This window comes from Dromaius novaehollandiae, chromosome 22 (assembly GCF_036370855.1).
Source record: "Dromaius novaehollandiae isolate bDroNov1 chromosome 22, bDroNov1.hap1, whole genome shotgun sequence".
Lineage (NCBI taxonomy): Eukaryota > Metazoa > Chordata > Aves > Casuariiformes > Dromaiidae > Dromaius > Dromaius novaehollandiae.
Window position 1 is genome coordinate 6,050,935 of NC_088119.1, and position 26,824 is coordinate 6,077,758.

Here is a 26,824-nt window from a genome sequence, read left to right on the forward strand (position 1 = left end):
GAGCTGACATCTGTATTCACGGTAAATAAACACGTACATACGTGACAGCGAATCTCCGCCTCCTGCCCCGCTACTTGAAATTGGGGTTGACATTGCAGACAACTGCTTTCACTCGCTCGGTGGCAGCGTCGGGCGTCACATCTACCCCGTTGCTCTGATTAAACGGCAGACGGGCAGTTGCTGCCCGAGAGTGAACAGAAGCGCTTGTTGAAACGTCGGGGTGAACCTCTGGGGCTCTATCAGCTTAAACTTGTGTCTCTGTATCAGAGATTTATTTTTCTCACCATCAAGGAGACTCATCAGCTCCTGGTAGGGTGAATCCTCCTGCCTGGAGCGTGAAATAGCGCAGTGAATAGCGGCGCCCGCTTTGCCGTCATCGGCCAAACCTGGTCCTTGTCAAAAACGTGCAGGAGACATCTACCCCGATCGGCTGGAAATCAGGGAGGTATCGGTTCACTAAATTACAGTTGCAATACAGCGCAGGAACCGAGGCAAAGTCAGATAACACAAAGAGCCAAGGTTTCTGCAAATCAGCCCATTTTCTCAGGCAGTTCGTATGCGCTGACCAGCTCCCGAGAGCTGTGACCAAGCTGGTAGGTCTCATGTCCCCCCTGCAGCTACCGCGAAGCTCAAGCACGGACCCAAGCGCACTCGCGTGAAGCGGGGCAGGGACAGGAGGAGGAGAAGGGACAATCGATGCTGGGAAGCATAGAGGGATGCCAACACATTTAACAAATTCAGTACTGCCATCTCTTCACACCCACAAATGACTTCTCCTTGCCCCCAAAAGGCTATGGTATCATAGCAGAGCTGAACCAAACCGGGCTCCCCTTCTTGAAGAATGCTATTTTCAGCACCATTTTCCTGTTCTCTGGGACAACGTATCAAGCTAGCAGCAATGAGAAAGAAGAAACTTTTTTTTTTCTCCACTTTTATTTTTTTTTCCTGTGAAAATGCAAGTTGAAATGTTAATTTCATGAAATCACAGCTTTATAAAGTGTCATTTGTTCAATACAAGCTAGTCATTCCCTTGCCTCCCCCCACACCAGTACTGCCCATCCCAGAGACCGTCGGCTTCATATCGCTTTGCCGAAAGCAATGTGATTTTCCTAAAGACTTTAGGAAGGAGCTATATGACCAGAGCCATCGATATTGTCACTATTACTGCTATTTATCCTCCCTACCCTGAACTGTGGTTCTGTCCTAAAGACTAATTATGCTATTACACACTGTTTCAATCAAATTTTAATGTGAATAATAAAAAGCTTCCCCGACTTTCTCTTCTGTGGGTATTGCACAGCCAGCCTTTATCTGAAAGCTGGAGGGTTCTTTTCGCCTGTCACAGCAAAAATGACCGGCCAAATTAACAGGAAACTGTCCTGGCAACAGGAGAGAGTCGAGGAGATCCCAAGCTGATAGAAACCAAACATTAAAACCCTGGAGATGCTTCCGAGAGCAGAACCACATTTCAGGGCAGTAAGAAAGCACCAGTGGTTTGTGGTATCAGTTAAAGCATCTTTCCCATCTAAGAGGCACAGCTGCCACCACAGCCTGTTTGTCTAACCCTCACGTCAATGATGGTTACATCGAATTTTGCAGCCTCACTTTCTCCTTTGAGAGGGCGGCAAAATACGACTGAGGTTTTTGGACGAAACAAGCAGGATGGAGATACCGGCTAATGCTGGCGTGAGAGCCCAGGAGAACAGAAACATCTCCATCTACGCAACAAAGACGTTCTGGATTTACAAGACTTCACCTTTTAGGCATTCACGTGGGCGGCTAAGGACTAGCGTTAATGCTATAAATGAAGCGCGAGGCTCAGAGGTCCTGCAAAGAGAGGGCTGCCGCATCCCGCCCTCCTGCTCGGCAGAACTTGAGTCAGACGCCATCGGGGTACAGACGGACACGGAAGTCACAAGAAGAGATACCGCGAGGGCAGCAGCGTCTCACCTGTACAGTGAAGCATTTTAGAGGCAACAGGGAAAGCCGCGAGCCGCAGCCTTTGGGCGGGGAATAGACCATTCTCATATTGACACATCGCTATTACGCCAGAGTTTTCTTAAGAACAACCAACAAGTTTTTCTCCTCCTCCTCAGAGAAAGCCTAGGGAGGTGCTTGGCACAAGAAGGTCGGCTGCTGTGCTGACCATTAGTTCGGGAGCTCCAGAGAGGTGTTTCGATCCCTTCTGCTCCAGAGCTGACAATCCTGGGTACTTAATGGCATCCGAAAAAAAGAGATTGTGCCAACCTTGCCATTCCCCCCCAACTCCTTCCTGGAAGAGATGTGTGTAACGTGTTAACTCTTTACAAAAAAGACCCTTAACGTGGCTGCATTTCAGCTATAATTAGGTACCTACTTCGGACAACGTATTAAGTGCTTTAGAACAAAAAGTGCTATAAAAACTACACAGTGGTGACAGGTTTCTTCAAGAGTTCCTCTTTTCTTCTTGCATCCCAACTTCAATTTTCTGACTAAGGATGCCACTGCCTAAGATATCAAGAAACAGCCAATGTTCTGGAGACCAAAGGGAACGAACATCAGTTGCTTACCAAACTCGAGTCCTCAAAACGGGAGGCCCAGAGCACATTTTTCAGCTATTTTGTAGCTGAACTTCACTTGAGGAAACTGCAAACATTCCTCTTTGTGCCCCCCAGGGCCAGCGTGGATCCAGCAGGACCCATCTTGCTTCTTGGGAGCCATTTCTCTATTCAGCCTGGACGTAAATAGTCCCCACTCTGTGGCCGCTGTACTTACAGCTTTCTGGAAAAGCTGCAGCACGCTGTCAAGTGACTGTCACACTGATTTCCAGGTGTGCAAGGACTTAGTGCAGTCCTGCACAAGTACATTCGTAGCTTATGCCTCCTCTGGTTCTGTTCTGGGTTACAGGGGAGCTAGCAACACTCGCCTGTCTGCATTTGACCCATACAATTTCAGTACGATTCAAACTAGTAAAAAAAACAGTGCTAAAACCAGTGTAAAATTCACTAAAGCTTAAGGCACTACGGGCCCAGCTGCCATACCACTCCTTTAACACATTTTGACACAGAGGGAGGGGTACAGAGCCTGGTGCCAGTCTGTCGGTGCTGCTGAAAACAGGCTGAGCTAAAACACCGTGCAGAACCGGGGCACCTGAGCCACCGGCACGGTCCCTCTCGCCAAGCCTGCTGCAGGGCAATAATCTCCAGCAGAGAGGCAGGATGGCCGGCTGGATTGACAGCTGGGAGTGAGCTTTTTTCTTCTTTTTCTTTTTTTAATGCCGCAGCAAAATTCAGACCTCGTCTAAGCTTATAGAGCTGCTGTTCCTTCTCCCTCCAGGGGGAGCTGAACGGACGGGACAGCTCGAGGGAAGTCGCAGCAAGTCAGCAGCAGCGATGGAAAGACAACCGAGGAATCCAATCCTCCTGCTTTACCCACCAAGGAATTCAACCCTCTTACCCTTCCTGCCAGACCGTTTTACTCCCTCTGTTGGTAGCAACACCCAAGAGGGACGTGTCAGCTCCTAAGTTGGGGAGGAGATATGAAGACGAGAGCCGCAAGCAAAGCTCTTTCTGGGAACAAACTTCTTTTCTGATTCAAGACAGAAGCATCTACGGGGAAGGGTGGGAGGTGAAACCAAGAACCCAGCTAGTCACTGCTTTCAACTTTCCCCATGCAAAAGGCTGGAGGTAGAGATGATGCTACCCAAAGCCTACAGAAGCATTAAGTTTTTCCTCCAGCAAGAAGGAAGTTAGCCAGCTTTCCCTGTGCACAAACAACTACAGCTACACTGAAGATACTCAGCCTCCTCCTTCTAGCAAGTCCGCTCACTACTGGCTTCACCTCAGAGGCTGAGCAATGAGTGTTCCCATCCAACCCCTGTACTCTCCTGGAAAGCACAATCACAGTCCTCTGCAAAGCAGGGATTTCTACCCGCCGTTTTCAAGCTCAATCTAACACTCACACCCAAAACAAACAATTCCCACTGTTCTGGGGAACATTGGAGCTCAGGACATGTCTTGGAACTGGATCAGGACAGACAACAAGAAGTGAGGCCCTAGAGCAGTGAGCTGCTGAACTGCTACCCTACTTCAGCACAAAACACCAGCAACTGCACTTGGTGCTTGACAGCAGAGGTGGTTGGAAGCTTTTGCAATTCCTTATTTCAACAAGGTGAAAACCTCCAAAGCAGAAATAGCCTCACGGCCTGTTCTCCAGCTGCCCATGCTTGACTCTCCATGTCCAGCTGACGCTGCAGTCAGGGGCGAGGGTGCACTGCAACTCAATACCAGAGTCTGGGACCTCCATGTCATAGTGAACTGGCTGGCCTTCTTTTGTCACCAGACTGAAAGCAGGGACCGGTATCTGTGAAGCAGAACAAACACAGCTGAGTGGCACTTCGAGTCTCCTTCAGCACATGACAGAACATCTCACCAGCAAACAGCCTGACTGGCAAAGAGCTCCCACCCCATGAAAAGATCCATGAGGGAGGCTCATGCTTGGTGGAAACATGCTAACTTTCTCTGATAAGAAACTATCTCAGAAACTGGACTAGCTAGCATTCACCCTGCTGCTGAGCTGCCTCACCCAGGTTTTTGGCCATCACTGGTGGTTCTTCAACTGCACCGGCTGTGTTTGGGCACTGTAGATTCCTCTGTGGGCTAGTGATTGATAGTTTGCTTTATGACCTCCAAGAGAATGATATATGTCAAAGAGGACCAACACCAATAGAACACATTCTGGACTTCTGCAACCTCTTTATTTAGAGAGGATCACCACATTTTACAGTCACATTAGTCCTGGTCCCACAAACACTGGTAGTTTCTTTGAGGAACTGCCAAAGAGGCTCACAGCGAGGTTCACTGGAGTCTGCCAACATCTCCTCCAGCCTAACAAGTTAGAAACACCACAGCCCAAACCAAACAGTTTTCTTTTGCTGATATTACTGCTCTAGAGGAAAAGTCATCCAAAGATTCGCTTTTCTTTAGGGATAGGGGAAAGAATCTCTCTCTCTAGTCAAAGAGAAGGGTTTTTAAGCTGGAACACCTGTACTTTTTAAGATTGAGCTCAACAGCTATGGTCCCTATGACAATAGGCACTGGATCATGATTCAGAAAATATTTTCTGGTATTACACTCATGACAACAGCATTGAAGTCAAGTTACTAAATGTATTATTAGTGTCTCTGAATGGAATCGTTCACTGGTTTTAAGGCATTGTGAGGCTGCATCACAGAAGAAATTTCTTCCCAGACAAAGTGCAATAGTCAAACAGCTCTCAGCTTTGTGTCTTACCTGGCTGCTTATCCCAGTGGCAATGTCTCCCACCTTTGTCCTGTGGAAATCCCTGATGTGTAGATTTTCTCCACTTAGCAACTGAATCTGGATTTTTACTCCTGAAATGTGCAAGAGAAGTCATTCATTTCTGCTGTAAGCACAATGTCTTCACAGTCCAACACAGAAAAATTGACTAGCAAGATACAGGCATCAGAAGAACTGCTTTTTGTCATCAAGCATTTCATGTATGTATTCCTTGGCCAAGCATGGAGGCTTGCTAAAGACAACAACTCACAGAGCAGAGCTGGATTTAGCAAGGAAGCAGCTGAACAGACATATTGATTAGCGAAACATGCCCTTAAGACTACTCTGCAGAAGTTTATTGTTATAAAGGATATATTTCTGCACAAGGCAAGGCATAAAGCTGAATCACTCTGGCTCTTACTACATCATACAGGCTTGAGTGCCTTCCACCCATCTACAGCTGGGGCAGACTTGGCATCTTGACAGCCCAAGTGCTTTCAGTAGGGTCTGTACCTGACAAAGTAACTGAAGGGGAAAAAGAGCTCCAAGACTCCACATCCCAGCCCCTCTTTTTCTTCAGAAAGCTGTGCCTGACCATTTACCCAATGCTTCGAAAGACAGACTCACCATTGAAATAGCTGGGAGTGTCCGTGTGTCGACTGCGATTCAGCAGGTTGTTCCAACTGAAACTCTGTCCATCTGTCTGGCTGTTCCAGGAATGAATCCCAGAGCTCATGGTGTCCCTCAAGCTATGAGAAGCCTTCAGGGAGTTCTGCAGAAGTAAGCACAAATTTGTCAAAGGCTCCTAAAGAAAATGAACTTGTATGAGATAATAAATGGGAATGACCCCAGGAAGAAAAGAATAGAAATCCATAGGGATCTAGGCTGAGACTCAAGTTATTCGATATTTACCTGCCATCTATAAAAGGGGATGAATAGCAATACAACAGTTTGCAGAAGTAAAAAGTTATTTGCAATAGTCAAATCAAGAATTGACTGAAGAGTTGAAGGGGAAAAAAAGGGGGTTTCATTATACTGAGTAGCAAGAGAATAAAGAAGCAGATAAAATTCTAGTGTCAGCAAGTGACAAGTAACACACATAGGAAAAAAACAGTTAACCATACATCAACAACCAGGGACTTTGAACTGCTGTACTACTTGGGAAAGCCTATACTATCCAAGAACCCCAGAAGCATTACAAGGCTGAGAAGAGGAATAGAAATAAGGTGGCAGTTTACACAGTTTAGCACTCTACGTCTTCAAACACAACGACTGAAGGGTTTACAATCAAATTACGGCCTTCCCTCATTCAGCAAAGTCCATTCGCTATTTCTCATCGGTATTCCCTAGCTTATAAACACCAGGGTTAAGGCAAACAAAATTCATTAAGCTTAGTATGTAACAAACTGTTAGGTTTAAAACAAGTTCATGGAGGACAGATCCATAGGCTGGCAGATGACGTCCAAGAAGAGAGCCAGTACTCTTCTGCCCTATTCTTATGCGCTTTCCCTAAGCATCCCTTTAGTGGCCATTGCCAGAAGAAGTTCCTCGGTTACACAGGCATTAGGTCCAACTCAGTACAGATCCTACGCTCACCACTGTTCCTTCAGTTCCGTGCTTCTGCATGGACACGGTCAAGGCTGTAAGGTTTTCAGATCCACATGCTTGAAGTCTACTGTGAGAACACAGCACACGAGAGCAACTGGAGGAAGTGGATCCATGTTGGATGTCAAACTAAAGAACAACTAAAATCCTAAATATCCTGTTGTCCAGGAACAAAGATCTCTTTCCACAGTACACAGCAAACTGCGCATCAAAAAGCAACAACGGACCCGAGAGGCTCCAGATGTCCATTGGTCACAGCTGCCAATTTCCTAGAGACGGTTGCCCTGCCACCCCTCCAAACCCACAATAACCAGGCTGGTGTCTGTTTATATTCACCTTCTCACTGGCATCCGACACAAAAGGGCTGTCGATACTGAGACATGAAAGCATTTGTTCTTGCTCTTCCAGCGAGTAAGGCTGTGACAGGCTGTTCAAGAACAGTTCTGCAAGCAAAAAGGAGAGAGAAGAAAGACATTTGCAGCGATTCCTTTCATGCCTTCCTGCTCTTTACCGCAATTAATACCCAAAGCTTTCTCAGCATTATCCAATCAACATTGACATTAGCATCTGTAAAATGCCTGACACACAATTCCTCTGGTAAGTAGAGGCTATTGCTGCCATTGCGAAAATAGGAAAAGTGAGCCAAAAATGACAGATGATTTGTGCAATGACATGCAGCAACTCAGAGACAGGACAAGCACCCAGAAGTTCCTATTTCTTGCCTATTATGCCACCTATCAGTCTTCACTCTAGATCCATCTACATCATATCCAGGAAAAAGATAAATTTAATTATTCAACTCCTGCAGTAACTTGCACTGAGAATATGCAGACCTGACAAGGCTGCTGAAAGTTCAAAGCTATTTCAGAGGACAGCGGGACCCCAGCAACCCCTAAAATGCTATCAATCATTCCTCAATTCTGTGGCAACGGTTATGCTTCAAGACAACCTTTTCCTAGGCTGAAGCTTTTCAATTCATTTATGAAGACAAGAAAATACGGGATAAAAAATGAAAGTTTGAGATATTGTGGGGTAGTGGAACTGGACTAGAACTGTATTAATTTTCACGCTGAACTTTCATAGCTGCTGGTAGTCCAATTCTTTGGTTGGCAGACACAGGTTTTTCAATGCCCACAGCAAAACAGTTGCAGGCTGATCTTAACTTCACTGTTTGGTTGATGTCTCCCATCTGATAGGCTTATCTTTATATTAAAAAGAATTAGATTTGAAGTATTCCAAACTTCACATGAAGTGGAAACTGCAGACAATCTTTATAGGGTGCACATAAGCATGTATCTGAGTTGTTAGGCTCTGAGGCTGGCAGGTACTCAAGAGGTTCCCATGCCTCTCACGTGGGTTCACCCCACTGCTCAAAGAGTGGAAAAAATCCTGACCACTACCTTTGTGGCATATTTAATTACCTAAGAACTAGTAGTTTTGACAATTTCAAGGAAGGATGAGCAATTTGCGCAACAAGAGAGGAACTACGAACAAAATGACATCCAAGCACAAAACCCAGAAATAACTGTCAAGAGGCCAAAAGAAAGCAGCTGTATTTTTATCATAATTTCAAGTAAAAAGCTGAATTCCTTACATAGCATGTTGCTCACCTATTTCCAGCTGCTGAAGCTCTTGTTCTGAAATGGTTGTTGCTCTCTCCGCATGGCTGCAGCTCTTCAGGGGCAGAGGAGCCAAAGAAGAGAGAGGTGGAGGATCCCAGATCCCAGATAACTCCTTGCACAGGTTCCAAGGGGTTCCCTCGACCCCCTCTGTTTGCTCCAGAGATGGTGGTGGTAGGACTGGGCTTGCACAAGAAACTTTGACTGCCAATTTTGGGTCAGAATCAGTCTCAGAAACTGGGCTTACTGTGGGGGACAGGGAGGTCTGTTGATTGTTTTCTTTGTTCAAAGCTAGATGTCTAGGCTCTCTGTATTCGCCTTTCCAGGGGCTTGTCACACCTCCCACTGCAACAACAGAAAGTAGACAAGCATTATTGTACAGAGAAAAACCATGCAAAAGTCATGTTTGGCAATAAATGAGAGTTTCTGAACTGTATCTGCTGTAAAATGCCAGGTCTTCAAAAGAAAAAGACAGATCACATCTGCAAGTTCTTGCTACACTATAGAGCCTTTCAGCAGAATTAAGCTGAAATAAATTTTGGAGAGTGCCAGAGGGAAGACTTTGACCACAGACATGAGTTACAGTCAAGGATGAAATAAACCTTTTTTTTTTCCAGTTTTGCTGAATACCAGATGTTAGCTCACTAGATGCAGCAGATACTTCAACTCAGCACGAGCCCAGGCCATGGTACACACCTTAGACACATCCATAGTCTCCATAGGACTATTCAGACATAGCTGGTAACTGCCCACTTTACCAGTGTGGGTAAACAGCTTTAAAGGTAGGACATTTTTACCTTCTTCAAGTGCAACCGTGGTCTTAGTTTTCAGTTCAGACGCAGATGCTCTCTGAACAGGCTCTTTCTCCAGACCCATTTTAATAATCTCAGCAGTGAGAGGGTTGCAGGAAGGCGGAATTTCCCTCAGAGGAGGTGGCTCTTTAGCTATCTGTGTAACAAACAGGAAGTGAAAGAGGTTAAAGCAGAGAGGCTTCATTTGTTTTCAGAAAGGTTCTTCCCATCCTGAGAGTTTCCAACTGAAATTATGGCATTAAATGAGACATCTGTTAGGTACAGAATCAAAGACCTAAGCAGTAATTTTATTATAGCTAAATGGCTACAAAGTCACACTCAAGTCATGAGCAGGATAAGGGGGAGGAGGGAAAGAAAAAAACCCCTCTAGTATACATAACACACAGCAATTTAAGGGGAATCAGAAATGATTAGCTTCCAAAGCAAGGTTTGTGTCATCTTGGATGCCCAACTGGCTCTCAGAGAGCCTTCCTGAAGTGACTGCTGTCTGGCTAGGTAAAATGAGATTTTACCAGCTTAAGTGCCTTTTACTGGAGATATTTTGGGTCACGTACCTTTAGACAGAGAGGATGATTGTAATACTGGGTCCAAGGGTGGCACCCGTTGAGCATGTGCAGCATCATACAGCAGCTACTCCAGACATCCACTTTAGAGTCACAGCGCTTTCCCATGACCACCTCTGGAGCCATGTGAGTCTCTGTGCCAGGTACATAGTTCCCTAAACCACAACGGCAAATTCAAATGATAATCACTGCATGCAAAATAGAGAACTGTTCCACTGCAACTGCTAGGAAGCCTATGTGTCTTTTCAGAAAAAGTGACATACAAGTCAACTTAACCCAAAAAGTAGTATCACATGCTGCTGTCAGCTGTTCAAAGGCTACATCTCCAAATTGGTCTCATCCCAGAAGTTTGGACGTGGTTTCTTGCAAGGACAGAACACTGAACATAGCATGCTGACATAATTTTACAGAAAACAACCAGCTTCTGGACTGAGAGATAAGGACCAACTTCCAACCCTAAATTAATTTTAGCTGGCAGCGGAATACATCACAGGAGCATCAATAAATGCAACACTAGGAGCAACATGAGTCTGGAAACACAGTTGCTTGCAAATTAGCCATACGTAAGTGTTTAAAAAAAGAGTCAGTATGGCAATTCTTTAGAATTATAGCAGATAAACCTTACCTGTGATCAAGCACTTTCCCAAGCCATCTGGATGAAGGTGAGCAGAATGACCAAAGTCACAGAGAAGAGCCCTGCTTCCATCATCAGATAAGAGCACATTGTCCGCTGTCAAAGAGAGGTTTTAAATTAGTCAGTGTCCTTTGTATTGTAGTCACATATAGGGGAAAAAAGTCCAAAGCCCACAGAGCTACAGTCTTTGTTGAGCCCAAACTAAGATCCATTAATCTTATCGAGCATCACTGGCTTCAGCAAGTACACAACTGTAACTATCTCGACTTGTGAGCTACCAATTATCTGCCCTGGAGATTCCTCTGTCCCAGGGGAGAGGTATACTGGGCAAACAGCCCGTCAGATCCATTGGATGACGGAGAGAAAGAGGTGACAAATATTACAGGCCCAGCTGTTTAAAATGAAGTTAGGCTCCAATCTGAATTGCAGAGTGGAAAATCTAGTAAATAACCTTTTGCCACTCCCTAACTCTTAAACTCCAAGCAGTTTGCTCCTTTTTAAGAAAAAGGGAAGAAAGAACAATATATGTTAAGTAGCATCTACCTTTTACATCTCCATGAAGAATGTTTTGAGCATGAAGATACTCCAAGCCCTCGAAAGCCTGGCCCAGATAGCTAAGAGCTCTATCCTCTGGCAGGCAGCCGCTCTGTTTAATCAGCTGACCCAGTGAGCCACCTGGAAGAAAATCCACAGAGTTCACATCAGAAGAGAATCCAGAGAGTTCGTGTTAGCCTGTTAAATATTTCTCAGCAACATCAACAGTCCTCATTTTTTTCAAAGGAGCAACAGGAACTACCAGGTCTGGCAGTCCTTATCTTCTATGCACGGGTCTGTGCCTTCTTTTTATTCCCAGACTTCTTACTGCCCATGGAAACCAGCCTCTCTCAGGCAGCCTTTTGCTTAGCATCAATTTAATAGTCTTGCTTTGTATCAAAAGCAACTTCTCTGTGATCAGTTTAACCACTTCTAGACTCTACTGGTCAGCAGCTGATCCTTCAAAGGCTGTGCTTTCCATAGTCCTGGCTGGGAAAAGAAGCCTCAGGCAATGGATGCTTCTAGGTTTGCTTACACAGCATTCCCTGTTACAGTATGATATGCTTTATAGGTACCATATAAATATGCCACTACACCATGATAGCAAAAAACCAGTATCGCCTATGTGCTTTAGTGAGAATTTGCAGCTGCTGTTGAAGAGATATATGAACTGGGGTGAGGGGAAAGGGGAGAAATTACTCCTCTCAGAAAAGATCATTTCCACACATCAGTGGGTAAAATACATACCTACTCCAACCCACTCAGGAACTAACGCTAGGAACAGTCTGGATACACCAAAGACTTAAAAGATTTAAAACTGGGGCAAGAGGAAGAGGAGATCAACGTCCATTGCATTTGACAACTGCAATGGTGCTTCCATTGTGATTTCTCCTTTCTCACCCTCCATCAGCTTCATGAAGATAGTCACCCAAGGCCCTTCCTTCACAGCTCCATACAAGGGGACAACTTTAGGATTTGTTATTGCAGCACACGTTGTTAACTCCTCTGCACGGAAGTGTTCAACTTGTACCTGGAGAAATAAAGCAGCAGCACTGAACAAACGTTGACAAATTCTGACAGACATGTCCCTCCCCTCTCCTGCACAGTCTAGCATCAGAGGCCCAAGGATAACCTCCATTACCACAAATAAATAGGTATAGCAGTAAGTGGGAACACTCAGATTGAGCAAGGAAGAAGGCAGACACTAATCCTCAGTCTAAGTTAACTGCCAATTGGTCAAAAAAGATGCCAGGTTCCAATACGTCTGGCTTATGGCTGAGGATAGGTAATCTTTAGGGGTTTTTTTTGTTTGTTTTTTATTTTTTAAGGTAATTTCTGTCTCAGTTAAGAAGCTATTACTGACAACTTACATGCTCTATTTTCATGAAATCTGAAAGGGAAAAGTCTAGGCATAGAGAGGTACTTGGAAACCCACAACTGCTCTGAAAGAGGAGGGAATATGAAATATGACCACAGGCAGTGATCTACACTATCACCTTTTTAGGTGGTTGTCAGGCTACACAGAAAAATGGTTTAAGAAAGACTCTATTCACTAAGTTTGGCCAAACAAAATAAAACAAGAATTTGCTAAAGACCAGAAGGAAAACATGAGTCATTAAGATTCTGGTGGGAAAAGGATGTATCATGTTTCTTCACTGTCAGCAATCCAGCTAGAGCTAGTTTGCTTTAATCTCAAGAATTTAGAGGGCAGGTGCTTACAACACCAAGCATGGTGAAAGAAGATCAGGTAGTCCCCTTCTAATAAGGGCAGACAGCAGTAATTCCAGACAGTTACTGATGTAAAATGAAATACATCATAGTTTAAGTGTTCAGCTGGCCTGTTAGGACTCACTGGTTGAAAGTGTGATCTGAGAAAACGTATTTCTTATCTACAGAAGTATCCTTCGAAATCCTCTAGAAGTTAGCAAAAAAGTTAATTGCTATTTTGAAAGACTAACACTTCTCCTAACCTCGCACCTACTTTCTCTCAGCACTACCCCACCCCTTCTTCCTGAAAATCCCACTATTAACAGCTATTTCCCCTGAGACTGTGTATTGGTACAGTGGATAATAAACTTGAGTAGTTTCATACTGTCAGAAAACAAGATTGTCATGTTACTATGAAGTTCTACATCTAAAATGTGAGGATGCAGAATTAGAAATAACTTTCTATATGTTTAAGATATTTTCTCTTCTATACAGCTCACAGATGAAATGGTTAAAAAAAAATATGATGGCTTGGTCTTGCTACTTACATCTTTCCATTAGGCAATGCATCAAGTTGAGAGTAATGTAAACAAGAAAAAGTGAACATTTTTAATTGAAAAAACACAACTTCCAATTCTCTTTGCATATAACATTTTCACTCAAGACAAACACTTCCCACACACTTTTCAAAGTCTTCTATTAAAGTAATGTGAGAAACTTATCAGTTTTACAGAGGTGATGAAACTATTCAAGTGTTAAGTTCCAACAGAATAGTTTACGTTCTCATCCTCTACTTGCGTTATCACTCTGCCTTCACCTCTAAGGCCTCCCATGGCTGCCTATAAATAAATACCTTCATTCAAGTTATAGTCTACATGCATCATACATCATATAATGATGACATATCTTGGTGAGCAATGGATTATTATGCCAACTTCTGGAGAAATACATACCCTTGCTGAATCTGTAACAGAATCACCTCATTATAATGTGCCAGCATCGTCTATGATGCTCACTGAACAGAAGAAAATCTCTCCTTCTTGAGTTTTTACTCATCACCTTATCTTTTCCTTACTTTACTCATTTTTCAACAGAGAAACACGTGCAATGTCACCATTTACGTTGGATGTGTTTTAAGATGGAAACAGTTAGATAAGCAGAAAACTCCAGGAACTTTTTCCCCACCCCTAGTCACTAAGAATGCACTTACCACCTTTTTGAAATCTCTACTCTTTTAGCCTGTCTCAGCACAGAAAAGCAAAATGCTTCGTAGCATGCTTTGAAGGCCAAATGAACCTATTTCTGACTGCTAAGATAGACCCACTGTGCACACAGGGGTTCTCTATCTGCTTCTTCTCTCCATGCCATCACCTTAAAATTTGCCCTGAACATCTAGAATGATACACTCTGGAATGATAAGACTCTATTTCTGCCTTCTTGTATCAGACAATCCCCCCGATTTCTCACACATAGATTACCTTTTTGGCAGCACACTGAAATCCTGTCTGCTTGTCCTCTATTTTGTATACTTCTCCAAAAGAGCCAATGCCCAAAGAACCGTGACACTTCGTCCAGTGAACCTCTTCTCGGTACTCATAATCCACTGGCTTTAGTTTCTGGAGGTTAAAATCAGAAAACGAGATGAAACAAGCATGGAAAAACATACATGTCAAGCTCCAGAGACAGAGGCTAAATTTTTCAGAAAAAGCACAATGGTACCACAGCCCCTCCCAGTGCAAAACTGCTTCTGTCACTGGCTTGAGGTGAAAGGATATGGGAGGACCTGCTAGATTTCTGCAGGCACTGGTTGATCTAAACAACTATATCCCTTTGTCCTAAAGAAGGGCAACTTATGTTTGGGCAGCTTTGGAGCTCCAGACTGCTCCCTTCACATGGAGGATATTATTATTAAGTGAAATCCTACAAACAAAACAAGACCTATCCAACTAAATGTAGATCTCTACGTGTGAGCTAGACCCTTTTTATAGTCAGTAGATAGAGAAGAATTGTGCCTTGGGTCTCAGTGTAGACGTATTCAGGCAGATAAGTCACATCCTGAACTCCGCTGACAATACTGATAGAGTTGTCACTGACTGCAATGAAGAGTCCTATAAGAAGAGTTTAGGGAGGCTGGCAAAGAGTTGAAGTTAGGAGAGATGAATCATGCCTGTAAGATTTACATGCATCTGCTGTGCCGAACTCCTGTCTTTGTCAAGGGATAACGGGTAAGTTGTTGGTTTACTGGCAGAGGTAGCGGATATGCTCTTTGCACCTCCGTGATCTACATGGCACAGGTACCTTTTTCTGTTTGTGTCACAGTCCAGGTCATCTTATAGCCAATAAAAAATCGTAGCCTGTTTGCCTGAATGGACTGGATTCTTTCACAGACAAACAAGGCATTTGGGAAGACTGACTGCAAACAGAAACACTTCTCATAAATTTTTAAATAAGCCGTGCATATTTTGCGAATGAGTAAGCCAACTGGAGCCACCAATCTCTAAAGCAGGGTTTTGTACCCTTCTGAAAACAAAGCCACATCTCTAACTGTTGGGCTCTAGCCACATCATTAAGAGCCATTCAGAAAAGGCAGTCCTGCTACAGAAGCCAGCACATGGAGGCAGATTTTCTCTCCTGAAACCCAAGAGAAACTCTGCCTACCACAACACCAGGGTGTAAGGTCAGACGATCACCTCATTAAGTAGCACGCCTTCATTTTCATCTGCTTCTTGGAATTGTTCCTTCAGGTCCAGACCGCCTCCTCTCCACGTCTTGGCTAGGCTGGCTAAATTTTGCGGTTCACCGAGACTCACGCTCCCCTTCAAGGCGTCTACCAAGTATTCTTCCACAGAAATCTTGTCCGAACTGGTTTTCATGGACTGGTTGACGCATCTGGGGAAACTGCATTCTAAGTTTAGGCCAGATAAGCGATGATCACTGTCTTGATAGTTGAAATCACCATGGAAGTATGTTCCCAGAGCATTAAGTTTCATGGCATGGAAAGGACTGTCCAGAGGTGGGAAATGAGGAGGTATTATGTTGTATGGAAAAGGATGAAGTGTTTCAGGCTGTGGAACACTGTCCCTCTGATAGTGACGTTTCCAAACATGATTAAGGCACTGAACAGGGCTAATCAGCTTGTGCAGGTCTGTTTTGTACTGGCTCCTTGGTGAATGGAGTTTGCCTGTGGACAGAACTTTCCCAGGTTTCTCAAACAGCAGCGGGTCATAGACCAAATCCTTGCCAAGTTCTGAAACCCAAAAATTGTTTCTGTAGAGAGTACTTTGGTGTGTTTCATCCTCCTAGAAAACAAAACAAAACAACTGAGCAGGAACCTCAATATAACCACCCAAAAGTCAACCAAGAATTGTAGGAGTTCACAGGGGACCCAACCATACAAAAGGAGGGTCTAAGGATCCTCACCTGGACTGGAATTGGAGTGCAACTTTCTTGTTCTGGAGTTCTGGGACCACGCCTGCCAGCAGCCACTGTTTGTATCTTCAGCTTGGATCTTTTCTTATGACGTTTCTTTCTGTTTTTACCGCGATGCCTCCCTCTCCAACAGGTAGGTGCCATCTTCCCCTCCGTTGCGTGCGCCACATTGTTAGGGATTTGATCAAGACTGTCTGACCGGCTATTGAAAACCAAAAGAGCATAAAGTCTCTTAAATCTGATGGTGAAAGCATACCTCCAATTAACAATCATTACCAACAGAACAGGAATGAGAACTAGCAATTTTAAGAGTTTTAAGAGATTTTAAGAATACAGAACTATAAGATAACTTCTGGCCTTCTAATATGCAGCAATGAGAACTTCAACATCAAAGCACAGTAGTACAGCCAGCATTGTAAGAGAGAAATACAGGGGAGGAAAGAAAAAAAGAAAACAAACAAACAAAAAAAAGCAAAGCATTAACATGTCCAGTGTTTGCAAATTCTTCAAGGAACAGCAAGACCAGGGGGCAGAGCAGACAGTGAAGAGCACTGAATGCTTCCAGGTTGCTTTGAAACAGTGTATGTCTATGACTTTTAGTGAATACAGTGATTAAATATAAATGCAATCTATTTAAAAATTTTGTTAAAAATAATAAAAGCACTCATAATATAAACATCGTCTCTATTTGAAAGAAGAATAGGCTTTGCACCAAAGAAAAAGGGTGACTAAGGGCACTGAAATGAAACAGCTTCAAACAGCCAAAGACTTCTGGCATGTAGAGCTCAATTATTGTAATGTTACAATACCTTTTCTAGGAAGGCATACATATACAAAGCAGCACTGGCCAGAACAATATGTGGGAGCCTATGCAAATAGATGAATCTCTAAAGAAGAATATTTGCTTGCAGTTATTCAATACCAATCATAACAGCGGGGTTTTTGTAATCGAGTTGTAAGAGGAAACAGGAAATTTCGTCTTCAAATGAAGAAATCATAATTGTTTCGTTGATCCATGCAATATAGTCATCTGCCTTTATCAAACAGCGATACAGTTCACAGCCAGCTCAGCTTCCTCCATCGTTTTCTGCTGTCTCAGTGCACCATTAATCGTTTACCAGGTCCAATAAGCAGAGCTCTGGATTCTGTGGGTATTAATATATTGCCTTGACCCTGAACATATACCCAATGTGCATTCTACATAAATCCCCTAAGAACTGGCCCACTCTGCTTCTCTTCAGTTGGTTCACAGGACAGTGCTATAAAGTTAGTGGGCAATGTCAAACATGCACCCCGCAAGGCCAGATTCAGTGTCTGAAAGCTGCCACAGACCAGGCAGACCTTATTCTATATCCCAGTTACCCACTTCAGGGAATGCTGGAGGTTTATTGGACACATACTGAAGAGGAAGATGTTCATTATTCAGATGGCTTCAGACAAGCAAGTCCCAGAGCTCCAGTTTTTCATTGCAGCTTTTGCTCTCCCTTTACCTCTTTCAGCTTCTCTTCACAACTCTTGCTATTTCTGTCTGTTTCTGATGCTGTTGTTAAGGAAAGGTTCTTCTCTCTATCCCATCTTATTTACCCTCCAACTGCTACTTTCAAAAAGAGCAGTAGTTCCTTTTTCTGCCACTACTTCTAGCAGCAAGTCCAAGTTTCCCACAACTTTTCAAAGAGGATGGTGTAACAAGGTTTCGAAAGTGGCAGCACAGTTCAGTTAGAAAAGACCAAAAACTGCCCCTTGGATTTTTCTACTTCAGGCCCACGAACCTCACGTGAAAGGATCTCTTAGCCTTCAGTTTGAAACAAATCTGCCAACCCAAATATACAGGCAGATTACAAGGGTCAATAAACTAGCAGGCATTGATAATGAGACAAATGCAAGGTGTTTTGAGTGGTGTGCACTTTTATTTCCTCCTAATACAAAAAGGGCTTGAGGAAGATGCTCGGGGAAAAGACACACTCTTAGGAAAAGCTACTCCAAAGAGGAGTTCTTCCGGAAAAAAAAGCTGTATACACACAGAGCCAGCGTGATTTGAAACAAGTCAGTGCACAAAACAGTGAAGGTGGGTATTCATGTTAAGAGACCTCTCACCTGTAACGCTTACTATGAGCAATGAAGGATCTCTCTGATAAAGTAGGGCTGAACTCTTGACTGTTTTCACCTGTGTGAAGAAAACGGGATCATCACACATCTTCAACATTATGCAAAGTCTCTGCTGGTAACAACTGGACTAAGAAACACCTCTACCATCTTGCTAAACCAAGCGACGATCCAGACACATAAATCATCACACGGTCAGGCTACATCACCAGCGGTACATTCTTCCTCCCCCAGCATTAGAGAGCTTCCCAGCAGTGTGATCTGCTGATGCCTCAAGCTCTTTCCCACCCAACAGCTATTTTTTTTTTTTAAACACCTTTCGGCAGTCAACCAAAAATAGATGATCCAGTGGACACATTTCTAGTCGACAAAGCTAGGTGCAATGGCCATACGCTGGTTCTGTTATTTCTGCTTTATTCAGTAGATGCTGCCACATTATTAAGAGATTTCATGAGCTGCCTAAATAGAGACTGGGATGTGTCACCAATTCCACCCCACTTGGGATTACAAATAGAATTCAGCTCAGCTCTCCAGGAGCGCAAAGCGAATGAAATCTCATACCACATTACACATTCCTTTTTCTCAATGAACAGCAAACCGCCCTGCTACTTACATTCTGCTTGAGCAATAATAGAAATTGAGGCAGAGCCTCCTTCTGTTTCTTCTTTTGCTGTTCCTTTGGTGATTACATCATTCAGGATTTTCCAAGGACTGTGAAAGGCGACCTTCTTTGAATCTTCTACTTTGCAAACACTGCTCTGCTTTTCACTCACTGTCTCCTTCAGCCCCTTTGTAGCCGTGAGCTCCTTCTTGTGCTTGACGTTTGGGTCAGGAGCTCCTTGGCATGTAATTCCCATCACTGCCATTTCACAGGTTCAGAGAGCCACTGAGTAAGAACAAAAAACAAAAGCAAAACACTTGTTACAATACTTAACTTTACAGTCAGAAGTGGCTTCAAGTCCATGAGAAACAGGAGGCAGCTGAAGGTATCAGATACAAAATAATCAAGGTCCTGCTCAACCTCTGAGCAAGGAGCTGAAAACGAAGCCAGGACTGCCAGCTCACCATGCCTGACTTGTACTGCAGAAGAGATGAACAATCAACGTTATTCTCAGTACTAAAAGCCTGAGACCATTCAGGTTTCAAAGCAAAACGTATTTCTTGTTATATTCCCTAAGCTTAAATACAAACAATGAAACAAGATAGAAGAGGGAACTCTTATACCATTAAACAGCAAGAATATTCACAAAAAAGAGGAGACGTGGGGGATCAGATCCGATGTCTGCATATTCTCTGTGCACCCAGGAGAAATCACATTGTGCCCTTACAGCACGAGCCTTTTAAATGCTCACAAAATCCTGCTAAATTGTTTTATTCCTTGTACTCAATCACCCTCGAATCCATTTCTCATTTTCCTTCCAATGAAACAGGGCTAGGCAATCCGCCTGCCCATGCACATCTCCTCCCCGGCACCCTCCCTTCCCCTTAACTGCCAATAACTTTTGAAATCCTCGGTCACCCACAAACGAGCCCGACAAAAGTTGCGCTCTTACGGCGTATCAGGTTAATGCAAGCCGGCGTTGGGCAGAGGACGGCGATGGTGCTGGAAGAAGAGGCAGGCAGAGCTCAGCTCCTCTCCCCTGCGCTTGGCAGCAGCTGGCGAGTCAATCAGGCCAGGCTCTCGCTGCCCGGTTCGTGTAAATGTAGCTCCAAACAAGTCCCAGCACATGCCAAATCTCGGCCAATTGGCAACACGGAGGAAGGTGGAAGGGAGCCAAGGGTGGAAAGGGAGAAGCGTAAGGGAGCCTGGAAGCAAGGCACTGCGGGGCAGGAGAAGGGCATATCGTGGGGTATCAGGAATGCGTAGAGTTAACAGTTTCCTACAAACACCCTGAGCACAAAACCACAGGATATCGGGCTTTGCTTTCGCTCCTGTCCCCCCTACCCTGTATTCTGAAAAACTTAGAACATCGTTGTTTTCTTCTAAACCAGAATATGCTTTATCACCCCTTAACCGTAGGGTCATTTCCTCGTTCCACAGCCCTTTCACAGTTCAAGTGCAAAATCCTAAAACAAACATTTCCATCATCAGACAAGCCATGAAAATCCAGAAACCTTAGCGAAGTGTAGCGGTGTTAAGCATCACAGACCGAACGGGAGGAGCGACACACCGTTTGAGCGGAAGCCACTAAAAACAACTTAACATAACTATTACAGGAGCACGTCCTTTGAGGCTCATTGGTTTGAATCTGCAGCAGGGATTTGCTTTTTTTTTTAATTTATTTTCTATTTGATTTGTTTTCCTGGGGCAGCAGGCCATTTATTCTGAAGAGGCTCCCGGCAACACAAAGCTCAATCGGGAAAGCTACAAAACAGGCACCGATGGGTGCTCGGCACCTAAAAGGCCACCAAGGAGTGGGGAAGGAACGGTTCGGGAGCCAAGTGCATGAACCTTGGTGCGATTTGCAGTGAGTCACCTAACAACCTGGCAGGTACACAAGAGAAGTCAACAATGAGCACATTGAGCGGCTCAACGCAGAGCAGCTGCTGTGAGAAAGAAGTGCCGATGACAGTATCCCACTCATTACAGCCGTCCCTCTCTCTCTTCTCTCCAGAAATTATGTCAAATCTCAGTGCTGTAAAATAATCCCTGGGAGCAGCAGAAAGACAGCCTGCCAGATGACTAACCCAAGCCACCAGTGACCAAACTGACAAGTTCAGAGCTATTTTTATACTCACTCTCTCCTGATTTGCATTAACTCTGTCTCTCCTTGCCTTCTCCTCACCTTCAAGGCCTGCGGGGCAAAGCCATTCCCATCTCCAAAAATACACACTTTTACAAATCACTCCTCAGTTTAGTTAAAAGACAACAGAGGGAGGGGAGAAGCAAAATCACAAGTCCCTGTCTCCCTCTGAAAGGGAAAAGGGTAACACGGAAACATTACTGAAATTAAAGTCGACAAAGTATGTACTTCACTTGCCAAATGAAAAAAAATAAGAGATAGCTATTGTAAGCAACGTCCTCCAGCCCAGCGCAGGGCAGCCAGCGTGCAGCCGGCTTAGTGGGTGACTCAGGTCTAACAAGGCTGTGTAGACACAGAGACTACAAGCCCAGCCCAGTTTAACCATTGCCACATAATTTTCAGGTCCATGGAAGAATCAAAGCCCCAACTATTTCATGCTATGCCCAACAAAGTGAATTTGGGAGAAGTTGTGATTTTAAGAATCAGGATTTCTAAATAATTATTGAGGCATAACTTCTCTTGAAGGCAGTATTCAAAACTGAACAGGCCAGACTCATCTCTGTGCCCTTTGGGGAGGAGGGTGCTCCGGAGAGGTGGAAAGCATTCGTAAGTCCTGTTAATTTGCATGGAGGCACTCAGCCCAGGACCTGCCTGTGGCTATTTTTAATAAAGCTTTAAATAAAAGGAAGCCTCGGGAGGACTACATGGATATCTGAGGCTCCACGGCAAGATCCGTAAGAACAAAATTTACCCAAAGTGAGGCATGTTGGAGTAGTGCTTTTGGTTGCCTATTTACTTGCCACCAGGATGAGCAGGTTTCCATGGGCAGACGTAAGTTTTAAAGGCAACATCAGGAGACGCAAGCTATTGAACCGGAGAGTCATCATTTCTTATCCAAAACTGCTCCTCCGGTTTTTAAAACTTCCTTTCCCTTGACCGAGTCATTTCAATTCAACCGTAATTCTTGATTTCAATATTCCTGATTTTCTTCCTTCCTCGAAAATAACAAACCCATGCGTACACCCGCGGAAGGAAGGGAAAGTCAGGTAACGATGCAGTAGATAAAGGCGAATACTACATCCCGAGCCCACAAAGGGCTTCTGCTAGCTACACCACTGTTAAAGACTCCTTGCACCTTATCTTCACTACGATCTTACGCTCACATCCAGTTAAATGTTAGTTCTCGCTGCTGTAAAAAAGAAAGTATGTTTTTACAGAACGAAAGCCATCCACAGTATCGCTTGCGTTGTGGAGACGCCGGCCGACGGCAGTGGCAACTCCTTCCTCAAGCAACGTCTGCGCTCCTGCGAAAACCTATCGTACAGGATAAGGCCATGTGAGACTTGCAGGGAGTCAAAATTAAGGAGCCACTCAAATTTTCCTGAGATGAGGGACAGCCATATGCTTACTGCTCCTTTGAAAATCCCCTCCTTCTCCCAGCGTTTTTGAAACAAGTCGAAGTTAACCATCTGCAGATCTTCCATCTCAATATTGGCTGCTTCCACTGGAAGCTATTTGTAGCAGGGACCTTCAAAGAACATTTCTTTGTTATATGAAGTTACTTCGTATACAGAGAGACTCCTAGCTGTACAAAGCAAGGCAAATACCTCTCCAGGACGAGAACGCTCTGCAGTACATCACAACATGTGATCCTGCTCAGCCTACCTGGGTCAAATCTTCCTTGCCAACTGCTTTTTTAGTCAACATTTTGTGGAGCAGCCCTGTAGTTTTGGTTTTAAAAAAAAAAGACCTGGGTAAGAGCTTTAAAATATACATAAGACTTCATATATCGTCTTCAAAGCATGCAGATTTCTTCTCCTAGTTTGAGTGCTACTGTTCAGTAGCAGTTTCAGATTGACATTTAGCTTGAAAAAAAAAAATCATGTTGTCTCAGTGAGGCTTCCCACTTCCTTATTGAGAAGGGTTTTATGAACAACGCATTAACTTAGGTTAGCCTTAACTTAGGTTAGCCTTCTCTTTTGCAGCTGCTCTTGGTTTATTGGAACATACAAGTCAAATTTTAGCAATGTTGCTTTACTGACCACTGCAAAAAAGCAAAAGCAAGGAAAACTATGAATTTATCCATCACTGTAACTTGATGTCAGTTCAAAAAATGAGCATATACTAAGCTTTTAGGGATCTTCAATTTCTAACAACCGTAGCTCTGTCAGTAGGTATTTGAGAAAGTGTCCAAAGTATCCGTCTTGAGTACTGGCTAAAAAAAAAAAAAATCATGGTAAAGATATCAAATTTGTCTGAAACCTTATCAACAACACACATTTCACTGGAAAAAAAGATGCCACCTGTTAAAAAATGAATTACACTAAAGATCTGGTCTGGTACCTGAGGAGTAGAAATATTCACAGAACTCTTTCAAGCCCCAGGCACTTCTTCCATTTGTTCATGACTTCTCATCTTTGTCTTTCTCCGCTTTGATACCAGAGATGATCTTCCCTGCCTGCCCACGTTTCAGATGGAACCGAAATTAAGACGGTTCCGTTTTCAGCCGTTTTCATGCCTTATGTTTAAGGCATATTATTGTCGCATGGGTCTGGGGTTGTTATTTAAACAAGCTCAGTACAGTCAGCAAGAGAGAAGTTTCAATTTGCCTCAGAAGCGATTAAAAAAAGTTACAGTACACACCACACAGCTCTACCTTAAAACACATTTAATGACAGTTTAAATGCAAGAGAAAACCGGATACCTAAGAGCTCCACAATAAAAATAAAGAGAGTGCCTGACTGATTATAATACTGGTGAGTCAGATCACCGGTTATCAGTCAAGAATGCGCACAACCTTCACCTCCTCTTGTTTTAACACTGTTATTTATGTGTCTATACAAGGGGCATCCATACAGTCTTGTCTGGTTCCTCTTGGTCTCTCATGTACCGTCAAATACTAAGGTTTACCTGAAGATCACCAGCTGCTTCCACCTAAACCACCCCAGAACTCACAATCTGAAGGACTTCACTATCAGTATTACGTTCATGAGTAAGCTTTGTTATAAATGACAATAAATATGTAAACATATTATTTCAAGTGGTTTGACAGTAAATACTCCAACATCCATTTTCAGCCATTTATGTTGCTTACTATAAACATCAGGATAATAAGCTTCAACTATCAGTTGCCAGACATTAACATATTGCAGCAGTTTGGTTACAAACTCTGTAGGAAAGCATTTGATTGGGTTTACCCATAAGTAGAGTTTCCACAAGTGCCTAAACACATCTATCTTAATCTCCTCGAGTATAAACTTGGGTACAACTCACCCCATAACAATTCTTTTCATGTTGTCGAGCGAGGATATGAATAACACCATTCACCCAAAGTTTATAAACATCACTGCATCCCAATTCACTCAAACCGGCTAATTTTCCAAACCGCTCCGCGAACAAGTATTACAGAAAGTATTAGTATTAACAAATTTGAGTCCGACAAAGTTTTGTTTTCAAATCTGACTTAGCTGTTTATACATAAGCTTTGAGGACACAGCTTAACAACATCCTGACTTTTAAGACCCATTTGTGGAGTGAGGCTATTTCCTCAATTAGAGCGAGATGGTATATAAGCACTGAAATGGACAACTTCCGACACTAACCACAAACACGCATTAAAATCAATTCTGCCCAGGTAGACAGGACCAAGCTTTCACCAATTCCTGCCAAACATTGTCGCGTGGCCCGAGATTTTCAGTTCACACTTGCAAAAATGCCACGTAAGGCTATGAGAAAGCGGCAACGTTGAAACGCTAGGCAAAAACAGAAGTTCTGCTAGGTTCAGTATGGATAGGAGCATTTCTACGTAAGCTTAATTCTTCGGGGTCTAGCTAATGCTACTAAAATGTGATCAAAGCCCACTTTCCTACAGATTTAAGTCCCCCATGTCTAGGCCTCTTACCCCTCCTTTTGGTCCCCCAGCTCATCCTCTTGATCTCCCAGCATCTCCAGACCTTTCCCTAATCCAGGTCTCTTCTACTCGGGGCCAGCTGCTCGTCTTGGAACTTGGAAGATTTTCTGTCTCCCAGACCTTTCTCCTTCTGTCTCCACCACCAAGTCTGACCGACATGGGCCAACGCCTCCAAAAGCGGCAGGAGGAAGGCTACAGAGACAACGCGGTCACATTCGCCTCCTTTCCTTTAGGCTAATAATTAGTGACCGCATCGCTCTCACAAAAGCTCTGCTCTACCTCCTCACATTTAACACTGCCGCTATTTATCCCGCTTCTTCCTTCCAAGCTCATTAACTCCAGTGACGTTGGATCAGGTCCCGCAAGCCCTTTCGATTTTTGTTCGTCACACGTTTGTTTGTGACAGTCCTTCTTCACAGCATGCTATTCAAAGACTTGGTCTCTCGTAACAGTTAAAATTTAATAGTTAATAGCAAATGACTCATTCCAGAGGAATCCAGTGGCTGTGCCAATAATAGATTTTAACTTAGTTAAAATGCAATAAAGCAGCACACTACAGACACATATTTGAAAGCCTGATTCAGTTACTCTCATCACTATTGTCACAGCTAAGAAGGTGCAAGTTATTACTCATAAAAGAGCTCAGCAAGCCGGTTTAAAAAGAAATTTAAAAGTTGTTTATGGATGCTAGTTTCAGATTGCTGCTTCTTACATGTGCAAAGCCCTGAACACATGTTTCTAATGTAACCGATCAAGTAGACAGGAAGCATCTGAGATCAACCACAGCAGTGACTTATTAATCAGCAGAGAAGTATTTTAACCTTTTGCCAGAAAAAAAGGTTGTGTCAAAAAGAAGTGCTAGGGCTCGAGATGAGAGGTGAGTAAATAGGCAGTTTAACTGAACTTCAGATCTTATTCAGTTGTATATTTTGATTCACCGACCTCAAGCCTGCCTCACGCTCCCCTCTCCAGGGGCAGCGAGAGTTTGGTAAAACTGCGCATAGCAACGCCCAATCGAACCGGCAAAGGGGGCAACCTGCGCGCGCGGCTCGCCCGGGCTCCAGGCCGGACACGGGCAGGGAATTAGTTAATCCAAGAGCCAAGGAGGAAAGTTGGCTTCCTAGCAGAAGCAGCGCACCTGAGGTTGCAGGAGCGAGCGGGCGGCTGTGCCCCGGAGCTGTCCCCAGCGCACGCGGAGGGCGACGCAGCGGCTCAGCCCGTTCCCGCTGCCTCTGGGCGCCTTAGTGGGTGATTTCGGGCCCGGCTCCGCGGCCCCAACGGCTGCTCCGGGAAGCGGGCGCCGCTTCGCCGCGGCCCTCCCGCACGGGCCGGCCGTCACTCGTCGCCTCCGGGCTGCCCGGCCCGGCCCGGCCCTGCCCGCGGCTCCCCGCGCGCCACAAACGGCCCCGGGAGCGGCGCGCCGCGGCGAGGCCGCCGCTGCCTGACAGCCGAGCTCGCCGGTGAACGGCCCGAGCGCCGCTCCCGGCCCCACCGGCGCCCCCGGCGGCGCTGCCCGCCCCGCGGCCGCGCGGCGGAGGCGCGGCTCCCTTCCCCCCGGGGCGGGCGGGCCCGGCGCGCGGCCGCACCTACCGCTCCGGTGCGCGCGGGGGGCTCGGCGCGGCGCGGCGCGGCCCCTCAGGCCTCCTCGGCGGCGCCCCGCACACTGACAGCCGCAGGCCGCCGGCGGCCCCGCCCCCCGGCGCCGCTCAGCCAATAGGCGCCGCGCTGCCCGCGTGGCCGCGCGCCGCCCCCCCGCGCGCGCCGCGCGCCGCCCCGCCCCGCCGCCCGCCCGCGCCCAACCGGCGCCCGCCGCCGCCGGGCCCCGCCCCGCGCCGCCGGGACTGCGGGGCGCGGCGAGGCCCCGGCGGGGCGGGGGCGGCGCAGGGGG

General features: G+C 45.0%; 1 protein-coding gene across 4 annotated transcripts; it reads right to left on the minus strand.

Moving 5' to 3' along the window:
- Positions 1-1,017: 1,017 nt before the first annotated feature.
- Positions 1,018-26,634, minus strand: MAP3K14 (mitogen-activated protein kinase kinase kinase 14). 4 transcript variants are annotated; one of them, XM_064524450.1, is made up of 16 exons: positions 26,527-26,634; positions 18,896-19,168; positions 18,274-18,343; positions 16,171-16,381; positions 15,441-16,049; positions 14,229-14,366; positions 11,944-12,073; positions 11,053-11,184; positions 10,501-10,605; positions 9,867-10,030; positions 9,298-9,448; positions 8,492-8,845; positions 7,218-7,324; positions 5,904-6,048; positions 5,271-5,371; positions 1,018-4,341 (listed from the first exon to the last, which is right to left on the minus strand). In XM_064524450.1, the coding sequence occupies exons 2-16, from the start codon at positions 19,146-19,148 to the stop codon at positions 4,177-4,179; spliced, it is 2,835 nt and encodes a 944-aa protein (XP_064380520.1). In that variant the 5' UTR covers positions 19,149-19,168; positions 26,527-26,634; the 3' UTR covers positions 1,018-4,176. The 4 variants fall into 4 exon arrangements, with proteins under 4 accessions (XP_064380520.1, XP_064380521.1, XP_025963681.2 ...); XM_064524451.1 differs by having other exon boundaries at positions 26,523-26,634; XM_026107896.2 differs by lacking the exon at positions 26,527-26,634 and adding an exon at positions 26,075-26,156.
- Positions 26,635-26,824: the final 190 nt, after the last annotated feature.